General features: G+C 42.8%; 1 protein-coding gene across 1 annotated transcript in view; it reads left to right on the top strand.

Moving 5' to 3' along the window:
• BEST3 (bestrophin 3) overlaps positions 1-9,046 on the top strand; it is a 30,615-nt gene extending 21,569 nt beyond the window's left edge. Inside the window, exons 8-10 of the mRNA XM_067564038.1 lie at positions 285-365; positions 2,076-2,227; positions 5,194-9,046. Of these exons, the coding sequence (XP_067420139.1) occupies positions 285-365; positions 2,076-2,227; positions 5,194-6,109 (1,149 nt within the window). The 3' untranslated portion in view covers positions 6,110-9,046. The remainder of the gene's footprint in view (positions 1-284; positions 366-2,075; positions 2,228-5,193) is intronic.
• The last annotated feature ends 2,119 nt before the right edge of the window (positions 9,047-11,165 follow it).

An 11,165-nucleotide genomic window follows, 5' to 3' on the forward strand; every position in this document is an offset into this window, starting at 1 on the left:
ATATGTTAATTCTATCACTGCAATTCCATATACATTAAGGTCTATATTATCTGTGATCAAACCAAAGAGGGACCAAAATTAATATACAGACATTACCTAAAATGTCAAAGTACCGATACAACTTAGTCAGTGCACTAAATTGGCAAAACATCACAATGGAATTCATGGCACAGGAGAAAGACAGAAAATAAAATCTTAACTATCAATCTCTTCTAAGCCATTCTAAGACAACAACATTAAGCTTTGTATACCGGCATTTATTCAGTCTGTGATTTTAATTGTAGGTTGCTGAGCAGCTTATTAATCCATTTGGAGAAGATGATGATGATTTTGAAACAAATTGGTGCATTGACAGAAATTTGCAGGTCAGTATTTTTCATCTCTACTTTCCTCTCGTCTGCTTTACTGCAATATATTATAAATGTATTCCTTATAGAATTGAGACACTAGCTAGTGGAGCTGAGAGTCATACAAAATGATCTTTTACCCAAAGGGGTTAATATCTCCAGAATCACCCATTTTTTGTTTTTAGAGTTGATATATTATTATTTTACCATTTCATATGCCTAGTCTACTGGGAAAAGGATGCAAAGTGCACACACCTGAGCTGACTTTAAACCACAAGCTCATTTCATGTAACCCTACCTAAAATAAGCAAATAAATAACTCAAATACAGTCGCAGCTGGATGGCTGTCCATCCCACGTAGATGAAAAAAAGGTTCTGATGAAATACATATATATACAGCTGTTAATGTTTTATGTTAATCTGCCCTTTTTAAAAAACCTTAATGAGGATCATTAATAAACTGAGCAGTACCCATACCAGTGCTCAGAGCCATTCCTCACAGCTGCAAACTGTGGTTCGCGGCAGAGCTGTGACCAACGCAAGCTCTGTGGGCAACCCTGGGAGACACTGAACGCCTCAGGGGCAGTGACTGTGAGGAGCTGGAGGTTAAGGCATTAATGGAGACAAGCAGCATACTCACAAATGGGAGATCCTGGAAAGACTACCGTAAACCAAATTCTGTTCTCATTGACACCTTCGCAAACTCACTGACGTCAATGAGGTTGCACCAGTGCAGTGGGGTAGCAGATTTTGGCCCTACATGTGTACAGAGTAGGTAAATAAATCAGCATTGTCAATCTTGCTATTAAATTATTCCTACATCCCGTAGGGCACAATTGTGACTCTGCCACCAAGGAGAGTAAGGGGACATGAAGAGTCCCCTTACTTCCCTGTATGGGCTACCCACATTGCAGATAGCGGAACAGGAAAATGACCAGTCTCCATGGGGTCACCACTCCAGAACAGGTGTGTGGAGCATAAGCAGGGAGGGGGCGGAGGCACAGGGAGTAAGGGCAAACTTGGATCCACCCCTCACAGTGTGCTGGCCAACTCAGCTGAGCTGACATCATAAAAGAAGTATCTGCACCTGACCAGATCAGCTCTGAATCAGCCATTCCTACAGAAATGCAGCTAAATGCAACGTCTCACAAAGTCACAGCTGAGCCCTTTGTGTGTGTGTGTGTGTGCGTGTTACACACACAAACACTTAAGTCCATGGTACAAGAATGTTCATGTGCTCTGTTGGGAAGATTTTTCTTCCAAAGTTCGTTTAAAGGTTCCTCTATGTGAACTTCTACATAAGAAACATCTCTACAACAAGCATAACTAATAGTCCACATATATTTCCTGAAAACATGGCACATAAGAGACTCACCTGACCATTTAGCTAAATAATCCAGTTAATGAGAATGCTTGCTGGAAAAGTTAATACTTTTTTATTTACTATTAAATGCGATGTAATATGAAGTTAATTGTTTTGCAAATGTATGGAGCTCTAGCCCACTCTAATTCAAGTCAAAGACATTTGTTGCTATTGTGGGAGCAGAAATAATCTATTTTAGTTTTTTGTATAGTGCCTATTAATATGGATCAGGCCTGTAACCACAATGTACATTTTACATAATTTCATAAAACGTATTTTCCAAAGAATATTTTCCATATAGCAGAAAACAGTATTTTATACACAAAACCATATTTAAAGTTGTGTAATTACAACAATGATCCCAGGTCTCACTTCTGGCTGTGGATGAAATGCACATGAACTTACCAAAGATGGACAAAGATATTTACTGGGATGATTCGTCGGCTCAGCCACCATACACATTGGCAGCTGCCGATTACTGTATTCCATCTTTCCTTGGATCAACTATTGAAATGGGGTAAGTAAAGCTGCCATCTTTTCATGATGTCATTAGGGCTATAAAAATGTATGTCCAATCATCTTAATGGCTTATGGCTCTTTAAATGTATATCATGCATAAATTTGACTTCAGAGTTGAAGTTCAACATTTAAAAATAAATTGGTTTAAAATATTTGATGGTTTCATTTCATATGCACAGACGTGTATAAATTCAATACCTGGAACAGCTCAATGACCATTAGAAAACTAGTGATTTAAATTATCCTTTTAGGAGAGTGACACAAACTTAGCTCTTTGGATTTTTGCGGTATTGCAGCTATATAAAAAACAGCATAAGCCAAAGAAGCAGCAAGGTTTTTCATAGAAAATTGTCAAGGTACTAAATCCTCTCTGTACATGATACAACAATTAGCAAAATATCCATGTATTTGCTTGTTTCTTATACAGACACTCCCTTTCTTCTTGCTGGGTAAAATCATTTCAGACCTTTGGGAAATAAACTATAGAAATGGTCTTATGACTTTTCAACCAATAATAAGCCAGAACTTTTTTCCTCACATATATACCAACCCTATTGTAAAGAACCAGCCAGAGTAAGTGACATAGCTCATTGTTCTGGCGCTTTGTGTCTACATCACACACCATTGGCAGCAGCCTGTAGTGTACGTATGACTACATGCCACACTGAAAAGCTGGGTACGTTCACACTGTGGTGTGTAGCTACACATGTCCAATGAGGCTCTGGCAGAGGGGAGGCAGCAGGTAAAAGCTGTTTCCCCCCCCAGAGCCTTTCCCCACTGACAGTCTTGTTCTGCAGTGGGGAAAGGCTCTGGCAGCGGGACACTACACTGCTAAAAATATCAGTGTAGAGAGGGAAGCACAGCTTGGGTGAGTAGAGAGCTGTGTAGGGTATGTATTTGTTTGCATACATACCCACACCCTTCAGGCTTGTCTGTACTCTACGCACCTAAGCCTTGCCTCTCCATCTACACTGTTATTTATACCTGTGCTGGGCAGTATGGACACTACACTCCGCCAAAAGAAACATGCCATATAGACGTACCTTTATAAAATTTGGTGACAGGCCAGGCAGAGCATGAATTAAAACACATATGATGTGCTCTAGTGCAGTGATTCCCAACCTTTTCTCTGCCGTGGCACACCTTGATACTTTTAACGATTTTGAGGCACACCACCAGATAGTCTCCAAATGAACTCATGAATATTCATGAGCCAAGCCAGAACTCTTCAAGTTGTTTTTCAAAAAATTCCATGGCACACCTGTTCGGGCCTGACAGCACACCAGTGTGCTGTGGCATACTGGTTGGGAACCGCTGCTCTAGTGGAAAACAGAGAAGTAAACATGAAGAATATCCCATCCCTTTAAGAGCCAAACCAATACCAGAGGTGGTAGAAATTTTTCATTTGAAACTTCGTTAAAAAAATAAAAGTGGCCTTTTCAAAACCTAAAACTAATGAAAACTTTCAATTTTTTTTTCAACATTTTCCAACTTTTCACTGTACCCAGAAAGTTTGTAATTTTTGGGTAGGTTAGCTTTTTTCTCCTTAATCCTCTTTTTCTCTCTGCCCACTTTTTTGCCACCAAATACAATAGAAAGAATGTGCTCAGGATTTTTTTCCCCCACTTTTCCTTTTGCCACACAGTAACTTTTCCAAAGTTACAGAGTGGCAAAAGGAAAAATGAAGGGAAAAATTGCACCTTGGCCGTCATTCATTTTATTGCATTCTGTAAGGAAAAAGGAGAAGGAAAAAAATGGGAAAGAGGGGGGAACCCAAATTCTGATGCTTTTATTCAAAAAATTTTTCATGACAAAAATTTAAAAAAATAAAAACTGTTCCATTTTAAATCCTTTGACATGGTAACAACTTTGACATTCTGTATTTTTTCCCATACCATTTCTTCATTTTATTTTCAACCAGCTGTAACAAATATAACAAGGTGTCCCTCAGCCAGAGTTCAAAACCAAGATCTAAAGGTATAGCTTGCTTCAGCCAAGTTCAAAGCAAATATCTAAAGCATGGCTCACGTCAGCCAGATTCCAGAGAGGAAGAAGATTCACCACTCTCCTCCTTCATTCTAGCTCTTCTCCTAGAGATCAGTCTATCCTCCCTGATGCTCTCTGCCAGACTAAATCCTCTGCTGCGACTGTCACAGAGCTCCCCATTTATAAGTACTGTAAGGAATTAATCAATCCCTAAAAGCTGCCACACCCGTACATGAAATCCCTAGTCTCGGGACAGTCAACTGTGATCCTTCTTCTAGTGTTCCTTCCCATTGTCTTTACACCCATGACAAGTGCTAAATGTACTTCACTCACTAAACAGTATAGCTGGAGTAACTCATCATTAACCACAGAAGGCAGGCAGAAAAGCAGAAGCTAATGGGCAGGATTTTCAAAAGGACCTAAGACACTTAGGAATACAAGGCTCACTGATTTTCAATGGCGCTTGTGTTCCTAAATCACTTTGGCACTTTTGAAAATCCTACCCTATGCTTCTAGGAGCACCATTAACTTTTGCCTGGGACTCTTCTTGGTATAACGAGGAATATATTGCCCAAAGCAATTGTTCTCCTGCCCCTGCAGAGCCCTGATCATGTGGAGCTGTCATTGAGGAGCGTTCCACTGTTCTGAGATGAGAGGGGGAACAAATCAGAATTGCCTGCGCTCCTCACTCTTTCAATGCTTCTGGTGATTTTCAGCCCCACTTCGCTCTGATTTGCTCCTCCTATACCTCATGGAGGCCCTTTATTAGGAACACATTTATTCTTTTAGTTCTTTGACTCTTATCATTCACTGTTAACGTGGCTCTGTTCTGCTTAGGACAGGCAGACAGAAAATAGATAATTATTTAAGCCATATTTTCCATTTAACGTGAGGGCCTTACAGCAAACAGTACCTGCTTTGTAATTCAAGAATAAAAGAAACACAGAGTGACACACGCCGTATTGCTTTATCTTACAGGCTGTCCGATACAGAGTTCCTCCGTGGGGAAAAGTGGCCCTGGGATGATGAGAAATACAGGCAACGGCCCTCAGTGATGAGAAAAGTTAAGCGATTTCTGAGTGTCCATGAAAGCTCTTCCTCCCCAACCAGGGGACGCTACAGCAGACAGTCAAGTGAAAACTCGGTGTTTTTCCCTGCGCACGAAAAGGGTCACATCAGCAGTTTACAAGAAATGCATTCTAGAGGGAGACATTTTGCTTCGAATGTCAAGAAGAAACATGAGCTGGCTGACTGGAACCCCTACACTAGCATAGATCTGGCAACTATTAGTGAAATTAGCAGAAACAACATTTTAGAGAGCTACCCATCTAGTGACAATGACACAGTGGCTAAGACAGCTTTGCCAGTCCCTGAAGCAGTTGTCGCTGAAACTGAAGACAGAACACCCAACATGTCAGACAACCAAATTTTACAGACGGACACCTCCACAAACCTGCCGACCGAACAGCAGCCCTTAGGGAGCCAAAGTGAGTCACACTCTGATTCTGTGGACCCTCCACTAACTCATTCAGAAATGGCTGTGTCTTTTACAGATTCTGGGCAGCATAAATCATCCACAGTTGTAACAGAGGAACCAAAACCTGATTTACACAAAACTAGGACAGCAGGTGATAGCAAAGATCAACACAGAAGCTCTGAAAAATGCTCCCCAGACTTCCATACTCTCCATATTACATTGCACACTGATGCTGCACCCCTTTTACTGGATTCCAGAACACCCTCTAGACAAACCACCTTAAGCAGTGAAAGTAACGTTGCTCCCACCTCTGCTGCTGGAGATACAGCTGGTAAGTGGCACTTATTGGAACATCTGGATGCTAAAGAAACAGCCATACTAGAATGTATTGATGAGAAGAATGAAGAAAATCTCTGACGAAGTTTGTCACAATCTTCTAGGTTCCAATTCGATTCTATTAATTACAGTGGGGGGAAATGTTTAAATGCCGCTGCAGCCATCTGGGGGCTCCCCAAACACAGAATGCTTTCATTTTGTGAAACAATTTGAACTTTCCGTCTCGTGTGAAACCTGTTTTTATTCAGATTTTCTGGAAACACAGAAATATGCTGCTCAGACCAAACGTACAGTATGTCGCACCACTGATCATATTTCCAAGGGAAATTACTCAGATTGCTATGTTAAAGCTTTCCGCTCTCAAGAAGAATTCTGGAAGGACAATATTAAATTTAAATTTAAAAAAAATTCTCAGCCAGTCAGAAGCCCATTCCCTGGATAGATCTCGCCAGCCAGTATCCAGCATTAGGACTATTCTTTGGCCTTTCTCTCAGCACAGACTCCACCTTTGAATGTATACGAGGAAGGGGAAATCACTATCTATGGCCATGATGGAAAGAGGTGTTTTCCCCTCTCCTTCAGCAGTGGGAAAGGAGATTTCTCTCCAGTCCATACACACCCAGCTCTTCTATCTTGGAATCCATCCTTTTTCAAATCTAAAATCATACTCAGTCAAATTGCTTTTATGACACAGCCAGGTAGTTATTCCCCGCCCCCGCCCCCCAAACCTTATTCAAACATCAAGAAATAATGAAGGTGAATGTTAAGGAATCATACTGATGTCATTCCCATACAATTCATTAACACCACATTCCCCTCCACTCTCCATGGGCATTGATGGCTCCAAAGGCAATGGAACTAATGCAGTTACCCTGTTCATGAGAGGAGGCAGAGCACCCTCATTGGGAGTTCACAGCTCCCATGCGCCTGAAGTTCTGCTCTGTGGGGCTTGATCTGTGGTAGCATAGGAGGATAAGATGGGCCCGAGATGTGTGGGATGTGACCAGTGGGCACACAGCTATGTAAGTTCACTGGGCAAACTCCCTCCAATCCTGCATAAGAAGGATTGCCATAGCTGCAGGAGGGAGCAGAGTAGCAGTCCCACTTCCATTTGGGGAAGAGGATTCCATACCAGCCCCTGACAGAACACAAGCTTGAATGAATGGGAGCCTCTATGGGGAGAGGATTTGAGCCAGGGATTACAGGCCGCTCTTTCTTTTGTCTTTTTCTCTCTTTTCTGATCTCGAAGAACTCGCCTAATCTGCCTCCAGGGTCCAATCACCATCTCATCATCAGCCTCTACCTCCTTTCTCTCTGCTATTACCAGGGTCATATCTGTATTGGAACAGAGTAATCATCTGCTCCATCCCAGACTCCAGTTGGCCCCTCTCCCCCACAGTACTCAGCTGAAACAAAACTGAGCATATTTTTCCCCACTGTTTAACTGTGTTAATCAGCCAGTGGATGACACTAGGCTTCACACTATCGGGTGCAGTGCCTTTACACAACACACCTTTTACATCAGTACTTGATCACATAACCACTGACCAATGATTTCAATGCTTGGCCTGCTCTTTCTTTCACACCTGTTCAGCTAACCCCATTTAGACTGGCTACTGCATCCAGCTGGTTGGCTAGACAGAGTTGTCATTCAAATTCTCACCCTTCTCATTCTTAGCTGGAGCCTAGTTATAGCCACGTAGTAGGTCTGCTTCAGTGAATGGTCCATTCATGCTTCCATTACACGTAGCCATGCATCAAACCTGGAAGAGCAGGGTCAGAAATTAGCTTCCTCTCACAGGGTCTCATAACACTGGAAAAGGATACATCACAAATAACTAATTACAGGAATAAATATAAGTATTCTGTCCATTACTTGTACAGAACGGGACTTAGTTATGGCCATTTTCAAAATCTCCTCTCTTTAGTTAATTTGTCTGTGAGCCCACTACTGTATTCATCTGGTTGTTTTTGCTGAATTATCTTTTGGACCAAGTTGGTCATCTAAGCGCCTCTCACTACTATTTTTTTGAACTTTAGGTTAGTAAATTGACTAATTATAATACTAGCTGCCCCAACAATGTATGATTCATGTTTACCAGTATCAATAATGTAGGCGATTTATTACATAAAAAATATTTTTTTTAAATGAGATTGCTTTGGCTGTATTAAACTATGTCCCAGCAAGAACCTGACCAATACCATAGGCCACTTTGGAGTACAAGAGCATCGGTGGGAGGAGCTACAGATGTTGGTGAAGCTGGAAAAGACTGGGGAGAGAACAAGGTTAAAACAGGCATATGGCAAAGCAACAGTTTGTTACCATTTCATGTGGTTAAGCTTGGACAAGGTGGGATATATATGACCATAATGTCTACGGTATGATGAGCCTACCAATACTGCAATTTCTAGGCGTTCGCATTCTAAGTCAGACTTCAAAGAACCCAGACCATAAAATGTTCACATTTTATGGAACTCTTTCTAGCAGCCCTCACTCATACATGACAGAAATGTGAGTCGACTAATTTTATGTTAGAATAATAATTTGGTATATATCTATATGATGGAAATGTAAAACATTCAACTACTTGTCTAAGGAAGCAAAAATATCCACGCTGCAGCTAAATAAATGACCCTGCTTTATAATGTCTTATTTTAGGACCAAATAAATAAAGTTCCTCTAGCCAGATAAGTTTTCTTATGAGCACCACACACTTTGCAAATAAAATTGGGGAAAAAAACATATAGACAAAATAGATGTGGAGTAAATCATATTTGTATAGCTTACTTACATGTGCAAAAACTGCTAAATGGCAACTGAATGTGTTATGTGGAGTAGCCTGTCAGATCAAATATATAAGGTATAGTCCTTTACTGATGAGTACAGAACCATGACATTATAATGCTGGGAACTATAAATACATACTATAGTACACATTAGAAATCAAGACCAATATTCCTGAGATCTGTATGCATATACTTTCTAGGTTTGTAATAACAAAAGCTTCAAGTCTAAAAGTCTTGTCAAATGTTGTCAATGCCAGAAATGGGTCTTATATTTGTTCAAAGCCATTAAGCTTGTCCTGAAATACAGCATTATCAAGTTACTCAATGGACCCTGACCCATATTTGTTGGGTCCAGTGCCCTTCAATAAGAGGGATACTGTCTGCCAGGCTCCCATATCTGGTAACTGGTCTGGAGTATTGCATCCAAAGGAAATCAGTTTATTGGGACCAAGCCTTGAGCAGGACTATGGCTGCACCAAGAATATGTCCTTAAAGATGGAGACTTTTTAAAATCATATTGTTAACAATTGGATGTGCTCACTTTGATGTCGGATAGGGGCCCAACATGTCAAGCCCTACAAGCTCAGAATTTCTATTCTACAGGATTGGGTATCTAAACATCCTGTGCACGAGTCTACATAGTAGATTTCATCTGGAAGAAGCTCCCAAACATTAGCTCACATAATTCAGTTCAGAACATAGTTATTGACAGGAACACACAATCCTGTCATTCTAGCTATTGGTGGAAGGAGATTGAAGGAAACTTGCTGTAATACCTGTATGTGCCCCACCCCCCACCCCCCAATAACTCTAGAAGCCTCCTTTGAATATAGCTGAGTGCTTTTGCATTCCAGAGTTTAAAACTAGTGTCAAAAGTGATGGCATAAAGTTTCATGGGTATTAAAATGGGACCAGTGATGACTGTGTCCATCCCTTCAAACACAGAAGTGCCCAGGGGCCAAGGGAGTATGGGCTATGCTAAGCACTGTACAAGAAGGGCATGTCCACACTGCTATTGAAGGTGTGGGTGCAGCTCAGGCAGCCATAGACTCTAAATTAAATCCAGCAGTGAAGATACGGTGGCATGGGCTTCAGGATGGCCTAGCAATTCTAATATGTAACCAAGAAGACCAGCTGGGCTTGCATAGCTCACGCTGTGCTAGGTAGATTAGGGGCGTATGCCTAGGTGAGCTGCAATCGCACGTTCCATCACAGTGTAGACACACCCTGAGAGAGAGAGTCCCTGCACTGAAGAGCCTCCTACAGTCTAAACAAACAAGACAGACAGAGGGGCAGGGACAATATAGAGCACACACGCTGAGCGAGCAACATGCCAACGGCAAATGTCATGTGACTTCCACGAATTTTGCTTATTTATTTATTTGTGCATTTAAATGGTCTCAGCAGCCTTGTGGTAGGCGGGGCTTAACTAGCTTCAAAACCAAATAAAGGGAGAGGGAAGGAGAGGGTTGGTGCAAACAGTGAATCAGCTGGAGGGAGACACCACATGGTCCTAATCCCCCAAGGCAAGAGGTCACTATAGTTTTGGGGCCAGGGGCATTGGGGGGGGAGGGAAGATGCAGTGGCATATTGAGAGGGAGGGGACTAGGCCACTGGGCGCTGGCCTGGGTGCCAGCCAGGCCCTTCATGACATGCAGGGGATGGGGGGGCCACAAGAGGCGCTGAGGGGCAGCTGGATGGAGCCCAGGGGTAGGCGGGGGGAGCTGTGGGTGACCAGGAGGAGGAAATTCCACCCCCTGCAACCTCCTGGCCAGGAGGTGAGGCCCCCCCACCAGTCCGATAGGAGGAGCCGGTGCTGGATCTGATTGGGCTGCGGGGCTGAAGTGGGAGAGGCGGGCGCTGCGTGGTGGGTAAGTGTGAAGCAGGGTAGCAGCAGAGCCCGGCCAGAGCTGCGGGAACTGCCACCATGAGCACCAGAAAGTCCCCAGGGCACAGGAGGAGGAAAGCAGCGTTTCCCCCCACAGGTACAGACCTCCCCCTCCCTGGGGCAGCTGGGAGGTGGTGCCATTTGGTAGGAGCCAGGGATCCCTCCTACCTGCGCGGGTGGCGTATAAGGTGGGAGGGGGCAAATGCAAGCATTGGCCCCTGGACACCAGAGACCCACGGTACATTGCATATTGGGTAACTAAAGTAACCAAGCTTTTCCTGGGCATCTGCTGCAGGCAGATATAAGACTGAAGGATTTATGTAATCCTTGAAAATCTCCGGGGGGCTGGATATCCTTCTGCTTTAGTTCAGAATATGCTACCTACAACAGCTGTTCTTCCCTAAAAGAAACCTGAGCACGTGGCATTGCCACAGATGGACATTCAATGGCTCTCGTGGGAGA

The sequence above is a fragment of the Emydura macquarii genome, unplaced genomic scaffold, assembly GCF_026122565.2.
Source record: "Emydura macquarii macquarii isolate MOO-44397 ecotype Brisbane River unplaced genomic scaffold, CSIRO-AGI_Emac_v2 contig_2636, whole genome shotgun sequence".
Taxonomy (NCBI): domain Eukaryota; kingdom Metazoa; phylum Chordata; order Testudines; family Chelidae; genus Emydura; species Emydura macquarii.